This window comes from Eptatretus burgeri, chromosome 11 (genome assembly GCF_056783735.1).
Source record: "Eptatretus burgeri isolate ZD-2024b chromosome 11, Ebu_testis_v1, whole genome shotgun sequence".
Classification (NCBI taxonomy): domain Eukaryota; kingdom Metazoa; phylum Chordata; class Myxini; order Myxiniformes; family Myxinidae; genus Eptatretus; species Eptatretus burgeri.
In genome coordinates this window covers 43,074,830-43,091,464 of record NC_140971.1, presented here as the reverse complement: position 1 = coordinate 43,091,464, position 16,635 = coordinate 43,074,830, and the positions used below count along the sequence as shown (strand labels likewise).

Genomic DNA, 16,635 nt, shown 5'->3' with positions numbered 1-16,635 from the left:
GGAAAGGCCAAACCCTGTCAACAATCAGCACTGTTCGAGAGAGAGAACAGCTGGCCTTGTTGAACACTCAGGAAGTAACAGAGGCTGAGGGTCCGAGCACTTAAGTGGAGTGACCTTGCTTTGCACTAGCCTTGCTTTAGCAGGATAATGACAGGAAACAGGCCTTGCTATCAGTCAATGGAAGGAGGCTGCAGAGCCAAGGGGGGGGGGGGGAAGAACTAATTCTGTGCTTTAAACCCTCCTCATGGAAGTTGATGAAGGGAACAGGATGAATCATGTTAACAGTTGGTTATACAAGGGTCAGAGTAAAATTGTATATAAGGCAGAGCTGAACTGAGCTTGCCAGAGCTGGGCTGGACTGACTACTGTGTTCCTAGCCTTTCTCTCCATATGCGCATATGTTTTGGTGTGTAATAAACTCTTCTCCACCAAGATCGGTGTGGACAGAACTTGATTCCAATCAGTGCGGACCTCACCTGATCTCTACACGTGTTGAATACTGATTGTTCGCAGGAATTCTCTTTCGTGTTTTTACTTTGAAAGTTATTTCATGGTACGAACTTTTGGCGCATCAAACGTAATTACTGTTTACGTTTACACGAGTACAACAAGGAATATTTATTCATGAGACTTAACTTTCGTGGAAACTACTTGACAGTGAAAAGTGTGAAATTTTTTTATCCACAAAAAAGATAAGCACTTTGCAATAGCATCGAGAGACTTTCGAAATGAAACACTGCAATGATTTATATTTTTCTGGGTATCTGTTTGCTGTCCATCTTGCTATTTTTAAAATATGTGCATTGAACAAAGTAAGAGAATAGCAAAAGAAAAATGGAACTTTAAATAAATAAATAAATAAATAAAAAGGTTGATAAGCAAGTAAATCTGTGGCATGATGGGCAATACATCTTACTAAAACACACAATTTGGCTGTTGGCATCTTACTAAAAAATGTGATACAAATGGGTACAAATCTCTCTCCATGGACTGCGTGCTTGGTTACATGTGTGCGGTGTGTGGGTTTCGTGGGTGCGCAATCTGAACTCGAACTCGAGCCCCGTGGTGTGTGGCGCTGTGGAGGAAGTTATGTGGCTGTCTTGTGAATCATGTGCTTCTGCACGTGGGGAGCAGACGTGCTTCAGCACCAAAACCTCAAAGCCATTCTGCGGAGTGGACGTTCTGTGGGGAGTGGACGTCTGCGGCATCGAAGCCGCGTGGGACATGCCACCATGCAGTGCGAGTGTGGGGAAAAACGTACATGTGTGCGAGTGAAAGGATGAGTAAATCGCCAGTGTACGTGCACGGTTAGCATTGTGGGGGAACCGAGGAACTAAATACTCGAGGAGCTCAAGCCAGCCACCTTTAACCATTAAGCCAACACCAGGCCGATTTGCATTTCGGGACAGAACAATTATAGTTAAGCATTTTGAAATTGCCACTGTTTTGTCTAAATGCTAAAAAAATTATGTTTAAAAGACGATTTGAATCACAGATTTTCCACTAGAAACGGCAGGTTAAAAGTGCCCGGCGAGCAGAACTGAGTCGGTGCAAGGCAGCACATGTGAAAAAGGCCTCCTTCAACATTTGTACGTCATTTCAAAAGTCACGTATTGATGAACAAGTTTGTGCATCATATTTCTTCTCTGAGCTACATTTAATCAATTTACATATTAATTCATTTACTTTGTCCCACTCAATGAAAACTGTGAAATGGTCAGAAAGCAATGAGGTCTGTGTACCCAAGGTTTTCTGCTAGTTCTTCCGCTTCCTTCTTGCTGACCACCCTTTGCGCTGCCAGGTCCATCTTGTTCCCACAGAGCACAATGTCTGGATTCTCACAGTAGGCATTCATCTGGAGCTGTGCTGAGGGCAACCAATAAAGGTAGTCAGGGTTGGGAGTAAAAAAAAAAACAACAAGGGGATGGGATGTGAAAGAATAACAAATCAAATCATGGTTTACCCCTTCAGTTCTTGACATCAAGATTCCTATTTTGGTTCTTTTATAAATCCAAAATGTTAGCATACCAAAGAAATACTTTGTTTACTGGTTGATACTCTTTCAACAAAAGATAATAAAACATCCAGGCTTTGTTTTTTGTTTTTTTTCAAAAGATGATGGAAGGACATCCTGATTGAAGGATCAAAGGTTTTTTTTTGAGGGTAGATTAGTAAACCGTAAGGAAATACTACCGGTTTTATCAACGTATATTTCTTATTAATCCAATCGTACTTAACTGTGTGGAATTCACACTGAAGTTAGGCAATAATAAGCAATATAAAATGCAACAGGTGTACCATTTGAGGTGTATTGTTATCTGAGATTGACCTTGTCATATTGTTCACCTTTAATACGAGCTTGGTGTTGTCACGATTTAATGATTAGACTCGGATGAAAAATGTTCTACGACTGCAATTCTCAGAAGTAACAGTCAAACTGACTTTCAAATTTGTCCTTGGAACTTTTCCATCATCTGTTCTGTCTGTCTCTCCATTTCTTTCTGTTCGTCCCTGCCTCGCCTGGCTAACTTTGTATGCCGCGTAGCACGTACCCATACGGTTGGCAGAATCACCAAGAGGTATGAGCTGTCGAGCCTGTGTTCGAACCTGACCTGGCTATAGACTGCCATCCTGGTTTTCGCAGGCAGGGCGAACGTGTATACCCTCCTTTACATGGATGGTAAACTTCGTGTCCCATCTGTCAGCATTCGTTGGTGGACATTAAAGACCCCACAGTGCCCTTCACAAACAGTAGGCGAGATTGTGGCTGGCACCCTGAACGAAATACAAGTTCCTCTATCCCGAGCCCAAGTATCAGGCCTTGCAAGCCAGTTCATGAAATACTTGGACCAATAACGTTGAGGCCAACCCCACAAGATGGTTGGAATAATTGGAGCTGTTAGAGAGTAGTAGCATTAATATAGTCGAAATAGTCTGTCATTCCTCATTCACTCTCCTGCGTCCCTCTCCAACTCCCCTTCTTCCTCTGCCCATTCCCACCCTGCCCGCTTCAAATTTACATCCCAGCAAACAGCCATCCCCTTCTCTCATGTTGGTTTTCCATCATTATTTGTTTTTTTTTTCTCAAAATTAAAAGGAACTGAAATCAAACTTCAAAAACTGAGAATGATTAGATCTGATTATTTTCGTAATTTTTTTTTTTCACTTCACCCCCTCTTTACTGCAACTTTGCTGAATTTCCCTGTATTTTCGTTGGATCAGCCAGGTCTTATTTTTTCAGACCCATGATTAGTTATTAAATAAATAGGACATTTAAAGCTTCTTCATCTTCTTTCATACACAGCAGATAACTGTGGGTAGCATCATTGGCTGGGCAATGTAGATGTGTCATGGGTTAGCAGTGATTTGGAATTTAACCAGGATACTGGCTATAGCTTGCCAACTCTTCACAAAAGACATCCATCCATCCATTGGGACCATACTCTGTGCAGAACATTGGTACTGCCGAAGCAGTCTCCTTGGCTATTGGGCACAATCCTGGGAGGGGTCACCACTCCGACGCAGGATACCAGCAAGCTGGTACTCATTTTGCCGACCTCGGAAGGATGACAGGCAGAGTCAACCCCACCTGGTATTAATTCAACACCTAGTGGAATTTGAACTCAGGATCCTAGGATCCCAAGCCCACAACCCTAACCACTGAGCCAACACCAGGCACAAAAGACATCATTGGATGTTTAATGTCCACCAACGACCGGTGCTTGTACACGGATCCTACAGTTGAATATCAATCTGATGGATGGTACAGACAGTACATTGGTGTCTTGCCCTGCATGCGAAACACTGGGACGACGGTTTATAGCTGGGTCGAGATTCAAACCCCTCAGAGGCAAGTGTGCATACCTTTAAACCAGGCAATCATGTCAGGGGACATTTCATTTCAGTCCTGGACTCACATCGGCAAGACGTAGCTGCATCCACAGCACCAAGATGGATTTGTTGCTTCATGGTGCATTTTGTTTCTTTGAGAGCCGTGAAATGAATGAAAGTTGATAAACCATTGGTTATGACATTTTAATTGAGTTTACTTTTCATTTTCTGTGTTTGTAGATGAACAACAAAGATGTTTAGAAGATGCATTGGATGTCTGATCTCCCATACATCGGATTAAATTGAAGGGGTGGAAGGGACAATTCCAAAAATATTGATTCCTTTGGCACAAAGCAACACTACCCCGCAACCTACATCTAAAAAATAAATAAATAAATAAAATTCCACTTTTGTCAATTCCACTTTAGAATGCACAAAAAAAAAAACTTAAAAGTATTGTTGTAGATTCCCACCCGCCCGGCATGCGAACGACCGCGTCTAACCAATAGCGGTCGCTTCGCCCACCGAACGGACAATCCAGTCGTGACTTTCTGGAGCAACGCCAGAAACCAGTCACGGGTGGGTTTTTAATCCCACCATGGCCCAGTCCGTATTCTACCCGCGCGAAATAGGGTCAATCGCCGAATATCGATATACCTAAGTACCCGCGTGGGTAACCTACCGAGGGACCGTACCTCGCCGAAGGTCTGCTTGGACACGAACCGCTTAAGCGGTCCGTTCCATTCTGGGATAACCGAGCAGGTATTATCGCCAGACCTCGCCGGACCCGATTCTATTTATCGGCTATTTAAAAACCAACTATATTCCGAGTGCAATATGGGGCAGTTCAATGAGGGAATGGACGCAATGAACAGGTTTACATTCACACAAGGACATTTATTATAATAAAGCACGTATGCAATTAAACAAGGCAAAACACGTATGCGATTATACAAGCAACAAAAGCACGACAAAAGAACTACAACCATCTACTTATTATGTACAGTCACTTGCACTTAACAGCAGTTCCTACTTATTAGACGGGCCCACGGACACACGTACGCACACACACACACCCAAGAAATGGTGGCAGAGGCCTTTAATAACGTGCTCCAGCTCGGAGGACAGGTGAGCTGAAACCCAGAGCCTATATCGAACCTCTCCATCTCGTGTGGTCTTCAAGTTGTTCGGACCCGGGCTCCAGCGAGAGCGAGCTGGATCCAATCGCCATGAGCTGCGATCCTTTCCGAGCTCCCGCGAATCCTCCTGCGCTTCTCAACACGTGCTGGTGAGACGAGGCGCCGATCCTTCCTGTCGATGCGTCGCTTCCCCGAGGAACCACCTCCATGAAGAGGTCGATGAGTCGCACCAAGCCAGGAACCAAAATGGAGAACAAAGAGCTCCACGAACCAAGAAGAAGAAGCCACCACTCATAGCTCGAGCCGAGCGACCGGCTTAACTTCCTTCCAAGCAAAGCAGCTCGAAGCAAAAAGCTCTCCCTAGCCAAGCAGAAGCCGAAGCTCACGGAACCATCAAAGCAAAAAGCCTCCAAAAAGCCTCCTCCCGAGCCAGGCCTCAGCCAAAGCTCACTGAGCCAGCCGAAGCAAACCGCTTCCGAAGGCCTCAACCCTAACGCAAACCAAGCAGGACCCGATGGCTGAACGACCCCTCAACTCCCTTCTCCAACTCTTCCCTCTCCAACTCAGCCCTCACAAACTCTGCCCGAACAAAAGAAAAAGATCTCCTCTTATCCTTCTCCGCCCCCCCCTCCTCCACGCCCGGCGTGACTCATGCCCTCGTGATCCATCCCCCCCGCTCAATCACGGGTGGGAGGGAGTTGTTGACATGAGTCACGGGGACGGCAGGGTGGTTCTTCCTCTTCGCAGAACAGGAGGAGCGATGTCTCCATTGTTCGTTCCCTAACTATTAAATCGATCCGCAGCGCATCTAATCAATTTCTGAACATTTAAACAATGAAAGGTGAGCTATCTAGGGAACAAGCACTTATTGACATAGCTGACTAAAGGAACCTGTATGTTGTGTGCAATCAAATTCCCAAATTCGTAACAGTATTAATCTGATGTGATCCAAAAGAGCGTGGTAGTGGAAACTACTTACACATCCATTGCCGCACATTAAGGAAGCTCTGCATGTTTGTTATGTCGAACATGATTAGGAAACCCATTGCATCACGGAAGAAGGCTGCGGTGAGACTGCGGAATCTGCCAAGAGAAAGAGAAGACTATAAACACGAACCACGGTATTGTGCATCGGCCCTCATTTCCAAGTGTGTGCTCATATACCCATGCAGACCTCTCCTGGCCAGCGGTGTCCCACAGCTGAAGATGGATGCACTGTCCCTTGCCATCGTTATTCTTGTCATTGTATATCTGAAAGCATCACACAATCGTCAGGTTCCTCCAACGCTTGCACGAGATTGGAGTTCGAGATTAAATGCACAAGATGCAGTTTCATAAGTTGTTGTTTGCACCATCCTTTAGTAAGTACCATCAACCATCATTATTTACTTCCAATCTGGAAATTATTTCCAATCTACCACCAACTCCACTGTTTAATACCTGGCAGTCATAATCACCGCAAAATGCCATTCTGGTATCACGTTGCATGGTGGAGAACGCATTTGGTGACATGGGCTGTCCTATGTTGGGGATGTGAAAGGTCTCACGGTATCTTTGAAAACAGTATAACTTTGGGTGCCCCGTGTATTACAAAGATAATATCAGTTCGGAATAAAAGATTATATGGAAGAGAATTCGATTTGTCACTTGAATCTATTCACCGAGAGTAGGGGAGAAAGTAATAGTGTGAATAAAGTTAAAAAACATAAATATTGAAGCAAAACAAACTTTTCTTCTTTTATTTTCAAACATTTATTCGACTGTTTTCACCATCATACTACAGGCTGTTCCAAAAGGACCTGGACAACTTTGGTTTTTAATATATTGAGAACCATAAACAATACAACAATACCCTTTATTTTATATGATACAGAAACTCATAAAGTTTTCTTTACTTTCAGGTCTGGTGGTTTAATGTAAAAGAAAATGGCATGTCCACAAGAGAAAGCTCAGTGCGTCCAATGGTTCAGACGAGATCCGACACACAAGTTCAGTGTCATTTCCGTACGAGGTATGGAAGTAATCCGCCATTGCGGACTGGTATCAGAAAGTGGTACAAGATGTTTAAGGCGACTGGAAGTTGTCAGAAATAGAAAAGTACCAGTCGACCAAGCACAAGTGCAGCAGACGTTGAACGAGTGGGTGAATCATTTCAACAAAGACATATAAAATCAATTTGACGTGCATCCAGAGAACTGGGACTACCAACCACCACTGTACACAGGATTTTGTATGAAAGACTGAAGCTTTATGCCTATAAGGTGTAGATTCTGCAGGAACTCAAACCAAATGATGGAGCCAAATGCAAGGTTTTTGTCTTGGAAATGCTCAGTTGCAGAGAGGATGATGAAGTTTACCTGGAAAAGGTCATGTTCAGAGATGAACCTTGCTTTCATGCATCATGGAAGATCAACCAGCACAATTTGACATCTGGGGCTCTGAAAACCCACACATGGTCGTTGAACATGTTCCGACTCCAGTTCTCTCGATGTGAAGATGTATTATATTGTGCCACTCCTGGTGAGAAGTGGTATTGCAGTTCCTCATGAAAACGAACAATTATGGGGTAATTGACCCATCCAAAATTCTAGGGAAATTTACCCGTCCTTAATTTTGGGGGAATTATTAACCTGCTCTGTTTGGAGGAATGAAGGAATTCTGGAGGAATCTCCCCCCTCTCTCCCTCCCCCACCCCTCTTTCTCTCTTCTCTCCTCTTTCCCCCCACCCCCCCCTTTGTGTTCCCATCAGCGACGGCTGGTATTTGTGAGCCTGAAATAAATCTCAATTCACTGTTAATGAGAAAAATCCATTCTCAACATTACATTTGTTGGTGAAGATGTCAACAGTGACCAAAACTGAAAATTTGAGAAAAACAAATGAAAATGGGATCATCTTGCTGCTTTGTTTTAGCAAACATATTTGTTGAGCATACTTCTGAGAATCCAGCTAGTTTTCAGGATGAAACGCATCGTTTTTCGTCATTGACAATGGAGACACCACTGATGCCATGCACAGTCAATTGTGTACGGAAACATTCCATTTAATTTGGTGTTCAGGAAGTTTAATTTAATTTGAGGCAAAAATGTCTTCTTTCCATTGATCACTGGCTCATGGTGGAGTTTGTGAATGTTTACACGTGACAGTCACCTTTCACTCAATCGGATGCATTTTCTCCGCGCGACGAACCTTTGACCCAGGGCATACTTCCACTGGGTCGGCCAAGGGTTTCACCACCACCTTTGGCCAACGTCACAATCAACAGAGACGTTCGACATGAATCTGCTCCATCATTTCTTGCTACTTGATTTGGGAAAACGTCGTCACGAACTCCTTTTTAGCATGGAGGTATTCTTTGCCTGCACAGGAAGTGATTTGATTTTTTTTTTTTTCTCTCTCGTACTAAACCATTTTTCAAACTGTCTGGTGCTATATGTCGTGAAGATTTACCTTTTTGACACTTTTAATTTCCCCTTCGACCTACATGTTCCATGTACAGAGTCAGTACATTACCAGTGATGTGTAAAGCTGGAAACAGAAAGTGATCGGGATAGTTGATTTGAGAGTTGAGGAGTGCTATGAAGAATAAGAAGGCACCTATAAAGTTCAAAATAATGGCATTGGAATTCAACTTAGATCAGTGAAGGAGTAAATAGTTCAGAAAATAATTAGGCAAGCGAAAAAATATTACGAGGACATGGCCAAGATTATTAAATTTAACAGTACTGTGTTTTAAAGTACAGTGTATTCGGATTAAAGAAAGGTTAAGACAAGTGTGGGCCCATTGGGGAATAGCACAGGGAGATTGGTTAGTGATGGACTTGTTAGATGGCACGTTTATGAAATAGATATTTTGCTTCAACATTTACATCAGGACAGGGTGATTACCTAGACCTGGGGTGAGGAAGGGCTTTTAGAGGAGTTCTCGGGAAGAGTAGAGGAAGTTCGCACAAACAGTTAGAAAGGCTAAAAGAAGATAAAGCCATGAGAGTGGTGAGGGAGGTGGCAGAGCAGATGAGTTTGATGTTTGATGTTAGCAGATATCTTTAACAACTCATTGGAGTCAGGACAGGAGAAAGATATAATTGGAGAGGAGAAAATTCAACATTGGTATTTAGGAAAGGATCCAGAGAGGAATTGGGGAACTATAGACCTGTTAGTTTAAGTTCAGTTGTTGGAGATGTTAATTAGGCATTCGATAGGGTACCTTTTGAAAAATTAAAACAAATTGAAGGTAGTTAGCACGGATTTACCTCGGGAAGGTCATGTTCAACAAATTTATTGGAGTTCTACGAAGCAATTTCTGACTGGATGCAGTGGATATAGGACATCTTGACTTTCTGGAGGCATTTTAGAAGGTACCACGGAGGAGGGAGGTTGTTCACTAAGGTGAGGGCTTGATGAGTTGCTGTTAGATTATCTATAAGTTGGAAGATGTCACACTGGGGTGGGAGGGAGGATGTAAATAGTGGGATACCTCATGGATCTGTTCGTTGACCATTGTTATTCATAATTTACATACATTATTGGATAGTGGGGTTGAGTCGGCTTTCTAAATTTGTAGACAACACGAAGCTTGAAGGAAAGGTAGATAGCAAGGGGGAGGGAAGGTGGGGGGGAGGGGGTTGATAAGATTCAGGAAAGTCTCAATACCTTCATAGATTGGGTAAAAGATGAAATTTAACATAGATAAATGTAAGGTGCTGGCGATGGGTCGGAAAAACGAAAATACGGATTACATGAAGCAAGGGACAATCTTGGAGTATGTCATAAAGGAGAAGGATCGAGGGATGGAAGTCGAGGAAAACTCCTTTACCCCAAGATAAAATGTTCAAGGTGCAATCTTACCACATTCTTTTCCTTAAAGTCGATGCCCACAGTTGTGACAAACTGGCTGCAAAAGGTGTTGTCTGTGTACCGGCACAGAAAGCAGCTCTTCCCCGTGGCAGAGTCTCCAAGAATGAGTAGTTTGATGAGGAAGTCATAATCCCCCTCAGCCATGGTAATGTGCTGCCAGGGAAACATGCAAAGAGATACTATTCAAGGTATGCGCAACATGGAAACATGAACTGTAATATTGCACAGGAAAAGTACATTCGACCAAATTCCTCTGCCCTGCACCATTAAAACCATTAAAACAGTGGTGTGTGTGTGTGTGTGTGTGTGTGTGTGTGTATGTATATATGTGTATGTATATATGTATATATATATATATATATATATATATATATATATATATATATATATATATATATATATATATATACACATAATATATATAGTTGCAGTTCTACAAAGCCGCATGCCTCTAAAGCAATGGCACCCAACACACAGTGATCGCCAGGCAGTTATTTCATTAGTCTCCATGTAGTTAGTCCTCCCCTCATGTCTCATGGATTAACGGGCTGAAGTACATTGCGTGGGTCTTGTAGTTAGGTCTCGTAACTATTTCTGATTCCTACTCTAACCCTGTCCTTTTAGCCATAGTACATAACAAGCATGCAAGTACACACACCATTCAATAGGCAATTGATAATGAGCACACCATGGTGCCTCCCGTGGCTCAGATCCACCACATCCTCGTTGCACACTACACAACCCGCGCACGAGAATCACGCGCCATTATTTCATTCGAATCTGCACGCCAATTTCCAACTGGAAACTCACCTTACTTCGCACGTTTACCAAACCTCACCACTTTGACCAGAAATGCCTCCCACACATGGGAAAAATATTCCCACACCCTCCACTGCATCGCTACAATTCGCCAATTGGTTTTGAGGAGCACCGCGCGGTGATGGATTGTCCTCGGTGCCGCATGATGCTCAACCACACAACAGACGTTAATAGCTCGACCGTATCTCAACGGGAACATCCTGGGTGGCCATCCGGAATTGGTACAGCCCTCATCCAGTCGCCAGACCACAACAAGACTGGGAGCAATGAGGAGGGGTCGCAAGAATGGCGATCCAGGAGTTTGGTTCGGGTCCCGGGTGTGCATTTTGGCCCGTGAAGGAGCTCGTGGGTGGATACCAAAGGAGTTTGCAGCTGATTATTTTCCCATTATTTTTGTTATGCAGCAAATGGGTAGAAGTTGCATCATTTGCTGGGGGCACAGCTCTGCCGCTGATGCAGTGCACGCTGCAGATTAGAGCAGAAATTCGTAATTTGTTGACTGTGCCAGCGATATCGCGCCGACTCTTTGTGAAGGACACCATAGGATCTTTAAAGTCCACCAACTAATGGCTTTTTTGAGCCGTGTCACACCATTACAAACTGTGAATGAATAATATTCAACACTGGGCCGAGGTCGGGTCTGGGGGAAGGGTGCCTTCCGGAAAATCGCAGTACACGCAACCTTAAACACAAAAGGCATGAAGTAAATAAATAAATAAATAAATGGGGTCACTGGACTGTAGCTTATCTGGCCCTGGGCTAATGTAACCCAAATTTGGTAGCATTCTGACTGGTGCATCGAGAGAAGAAGATTTTTGATGGAATTTACGCGATTTTCCCAAAAATTTACAAAGTCCACCATTTTGACAAACTTTGTCATGTGATCAGCATGACCTCTGCAATTTAACATCAGGACCCTGCCTTAATGTTGTAACCCCAATTTGGTAGCATTTTGACTGGTGGGTCGAGAGAAGATTTTTGAAGGAACTTACTATGTCCACCATTTTCCCGAAAGACGCATGGCCAAAACCGGCTTTGCAATCCCTGTCACCAATCAGGAGCGGAACCTTGCTACCAAATTTCAGCGGGATCGGCCCAGCGGTTTGGCCGGGAAGTCAAACTAGGGGACGGATGGATGGACGGACAATGACAATACCTTATCTGGAATTCCAATTCCAAATACGCGAAAAAATACATTGATGGAATTCAATGTTGATCTCGGGAAACCTCAAACAACTTGTGGGCTCTTCTAGCCGTTCGGTGGACATACCGAAGGTTTCCAGACAGTGGTCACTTCGGGGTTCAATAATCTCCTTTCAAGTGACAGCTTAACAAGAAAGCTGTGCAAAGCCAGATTTCACTGCACATGACAATGTACCCATAATCGACGAGAAGCTCAAATTGTGGGAATAGCTGGCTGGTGGGGGCAGTCGGAAGTCATAACTTGAGTCTCAAGATTAAGGGTTATTTCGGGATAGAATCAAGTCGTCAAATTCCTCCACAACAGCAGTCATGTGAAAGTCATATCGATGGAGTCACATGCCTCCTTTTTTGCAATAGTGGAAACATTTAGTGTAAATAATGAACATTTGCTTCTCACAAAGTGGTTTTGTGGTATTGTCGTGATACCGTGGATTTTGTCCTGCTTTGTGGATTAAACATCGAAGCTTCCTCTTTTCTTTCTTTTTATTGTATGCCGCTATCAGTTATTATGGTGGTTTGCCTTCTCGAGATTTTTATTCCTTCCTGTTTATGTACAGTATATATTTTTGGGTTTCCTTTTTATTTATTTTTTATCAGGCCACTATTTAATCTGCTCAGATTCCACTCAAGTGGACATCCCAGGTCATTGAAGGTGCTTCAAAGCTTCCCAGACAAACTTCCCAGAAATGTTACGTACAAAGCTTCCCAGCCAAGATAAACCAACGAGTTGTGGAAATGGATTTGGTGGTTTTCTTCGGGAAAGCATGGGGATTTGCGATGGTGTGCCATCCACTTCAGGATAGTTATATTTTATTGTGGTTAGATTTTAACCAAAATACACAGGTTTATTGATTGTATTTTATCTTAGTTATATTTAAAAATACAGATTGGTGATTTCATTGCCATGTACTCTTACATTTTATCATTGCAAATTTCGTACCAGGGTATCAAGATACATGTAGTGCACATTTATGTAAATGGATGCTCAATGCTGGAACGACTCACCAGCTCTGCATCGCTTTCACAAGCAGATAGGTAAAGTGATGATTGTGCCATTCGTTGTTTGACTGTGAATGAAAATTCTGATGATAGCTTCTTCACTTTGCGCAATTACAACAAATTTCATGTAAATTTTGTGTTTTTTGTCATAATACATGCACCCATCGATTTCCAGAAACAGAAAGAAAGGAAAAAAAATCGAAAATACTTGGCTTACACTTTTACCACCAATTTAATTTTTAACTCGTAAATATTTCCAAACCCAGGGGTCAAAAGTGTCACAATGGGGGGGAAAAAATTCTCAAAATTTGATTTTGGGTCATTCCTGGTGGAGCGTTTTGCCATTTTTCAACCTTGCTTTAGGTGGGAAGCGTAAGGATTTGCGATGACACGTCGTCGACTTCGCTCTTGTTATTATGAGTTTCATTCTTATCCTTCCCCTCATTCTTATTCTCCTTTTTTACCGATCAAGATCGCAAGGCTGTTGGCCTGAGATATGAAGCAACAAGAAGATTACCAGTGCAGTCTTCCCTACCCTAGTTGTGATGACAAAGGAACTCAGTGTTAACTCAGATAACGACGCTCCGAAGAACACAAACCTCCGCCAGGCTGAACAGTTTACGTTTTGTAGCCATTGATGGGCCAGATCTAGATCCAGATCTCCAAAATCTAATTGGCTTGCTCTTGGCACCTAAGAAACTCATCTTCCGAGTTTTGTCCGAATCCATCCACAACTTTTTGAGATATCATGCTATATATGGTTTTTGGCGTTTTTTTATTTTTATTTTTAAGTTAAAAAAATCTCTTATCCGGATCCGGATTCGGATCTTCACCAAAATTGAATTGATTCGTCCTTGTCATTTCACCCAACCTGTCCACCAAATTTCGTTTGAATCAGTCAATATTTCTTGAGATATCGTGTCATATATCATTTTAGCCCTCTCACTCAATGGTGAAGAATCACTTTAAAAATTCTCAGATCTGAATCCGGATCTTCACCAAAATCTAATCATTTCATCCTTGTCACGCACTCAACCTGCCCACTAAATGTCGTCTGAATCCGTCCACAACTTTTTGAGATATCCTGCTTAGACAAGCAGATAGACAGATGGATAAAAATATAACCTCTGCCCTCCGGTGGCGGAGGTAATTAAACAAATATATCAATCTATTGTCTATGTTGGAGTTATTTGTTCTTTCTGATGAGAAGTACACAAAGCAATATGGAGTAGGTTTCACCCTATCTGCTCAAACAAACTGCAGGAAAGTAATATTTACAGAAGGAAGAAGAAAAACAAATATAACAAGAACAAGTCTGAAGACGACGATGGTTCACGAGTGGTATTTGACGATGTAGATTGTTTCAGAAGTCAAGGATGAGACAATGTGATAATGTTTGACCAAGTTATAAAAATGATCAACATGATGTGGTACGAGTGACAGGTTATTAGCTGCAAAATGTCGAAAACCCGGTTTCGTTCAACAACTTTAAAAATTTGACCTTTGCATAACCTTTAAAGGTCACGAAACAATGTTGTGGACATTAAAATAAGGAAAGAGGATACGTGCTATAGCTTATTGAAGTTAGTTCGTCGAAGAAAGTCAAAAACTCGGTTCGATTCCCACAACTTTAAAAATTTGACCTTTGTGAAATTTAAAGGTCAAAGGTCAAGGATTATGACCTTTGGTGCAAAACTTCCTCTGGAACATTCCAGGAACAACGTAACGTCATATAGGCTATATGGCATTTCACACTCCTCGGATTATCCATACTTTGATGAAATCAGCGTAAAAACAAACTTGAAGGGGGCGCCACGGGCAAGGTGTTCGAGATAGAGCAAAATGGTTTCAAGACTTTAGGTGGGGAATGACCTCAAGATTATGCATAAAAAAATATTGTCATCCTAGCTCTCAAAGTTTGGGCAGTCTTATGATTTTTATGTCAAAATACGAAATTTTCTAAGTTCATGACCTTGTGACCTTGACCTTGGGACGAAAATGAAAAATTGAGCTCCGTGGGGCTATGCAAGTGCCATTGGGCTAACCAAATTCCGAAACCACTGTCAGATTCGACAAACCCCCTCGGAGAAGATGCAAATTGAAATCGGCTACCCCCTAAAAAACACATGTTTTTTGGACGTTGCTCCACCCATAATGGGCGCACCACGCTCATTTTCAGGAAAACACAACTAGATCATGATATAAACCTCCCACCGAAATTTCATCAGGATCGGATCAAAACCCACGGAGCTATGCTCGGGACAGATAGACAGACAGACAGACAGACACACACACAACAATAACGAATATAGTGGTCACACATTTTTCGTGAAAATATTTTTTCGTGAACCAAAAAGAGCAATCAGAGATTGTCGACCCTCACCAGGACTTGTTTTGTGTGGTGTTTGTGTCCTGGTGTGTTATGTAATTAATAAGAGACATAACTATAACATAACCTGCCAATTTATAACTGCAGGCAGTGATGACCGGGTACCAAGACATCCCACTTTGATGCAACCCCGCTTTGATCAGACACCAGAACCTGACCCATGACGTTTTTATTATTATTATTGTTATTATTCAATTGAATTTAGAATGGGATGAAAATAAATTCAATTCAAATCAAATGGAAGACCAAATAGGTGCAGTCTTGCATTGGATTAATCAAAAGGAACCCAAACAAGAAAAAAGCAAAGATGAAGTCATCAGGAGGAACCTGGAATAATTCACATTTCAGTTGCTACTCCTCTACCCTAAAACTCATCCAGACACAGCCAAGTGAACCTTATTCAAAAAAATCAAAATAAATTTAAAATAACCCAGATCAAAGAAATTAAATAATTATGGTTGCAAGACCATGTGTCCGATCGATTTGAAATTTAAAGCATATATTCCCCATCACTACTAGCCACATCTGTGTGCTGGCGCATCAATTGATTTTGTGAAGTTTCATGTCAATTGATTAAGCGGTTCAAGAGAAATATTTTTTTGGAAAGATTTTCGCTCAATCCAATCTGGTTGCCAGACCCTGTGACTTATTAATGATTTGTGAATATACTGGTATCCCCAATGATTGGGGAACATTTGCGTGAAGTTTCCCATCGATCTGTCCAGCTGTTCTGGAGAAGAAGATTTTCATAGGTTTTAGGGTAAATCCAAGATGGCTGCCAAACCACGTGACCGATGAGATGGCTGGAGAAGATAACCAGGGAACCACAAAATATATAACAGAGAAGAAAGTAAATACTTGTGGATGTTTTTTTTTATGCTGTGAACAAACTTTGGTACATCACGGGTGATAAAGGGTGTCATCAAGTTTCATTGAAATTGTGTGTGCGGTTTCAGAAAAGAAAGCCAATACATATTTTTCGGGGAAGTCCCCTCCCCCACCCCCCCCAAAGAACCCCTGAGACCCCAGTTTTTATCCCCCGCCACGTGGCGGAAGGAGGATATTGTTGTCACCCGGGTCGGCCGTCCGTCCGTCCGTCCGGCTGGCTGGGCGTCAACATTTATAGCTGTGAGTGCGATAACTCGTAAACTGTTCGCCATATCGATTTGAAATTTGAGTCACACATGTACCACCTGAAAAGGAAGAAACCTATTGATTTTGGGCGTGGCCGGATCCAAGATGGCCGACTGTGGCGGCCATCTTGAAAAAAAATGTTTTTTGTAATAAATGGAAAACCGCTTATCTGATTTCAATTATTTTTCAATGGCGAGGGATTCCCCATCTCTGATGGTATATTTTAATGTTGTGAACACACCTCAGCACATCACGGGTGATGAAGG

General features: G+C 42.4%; 1 protein-coding gene across 1 annotated transcript in view; it reads right to left on the bottom strand.

Moving 5' to 3' along the window:
- Positions 1–16,635, bottom strand: part of LOC147016960 (ras-related protein Rab-27A-like) — a 47,959-nt gene that overhangs the window by 2,488 nt on the left and 28,836 nt on the right. The window contains exons 2-5 of the mRNA XM_085846258.1: positions 9,817–9,978; positions 6,145–6,221; positions 5,950–6,053; positions 1,743–1,866 (exon numbers count right to left, since the gene is read on the bottom strand). Coding sequence (XP_085702384.1) covers positions 1,743–1,866; positions 5,950–6,053; positions 6,145–6,221; positions 9,817–9,969 — 458 coding nt within the window. The 5' untranslated portion in view covers positions 9,970–9,978. The remainder of the gene's footprint in view (positions 1–1,742; positions 1,867–5,949; positions 6,054–6,144; positions 6,222–9,816; positions 9,979–16,635) is intronic.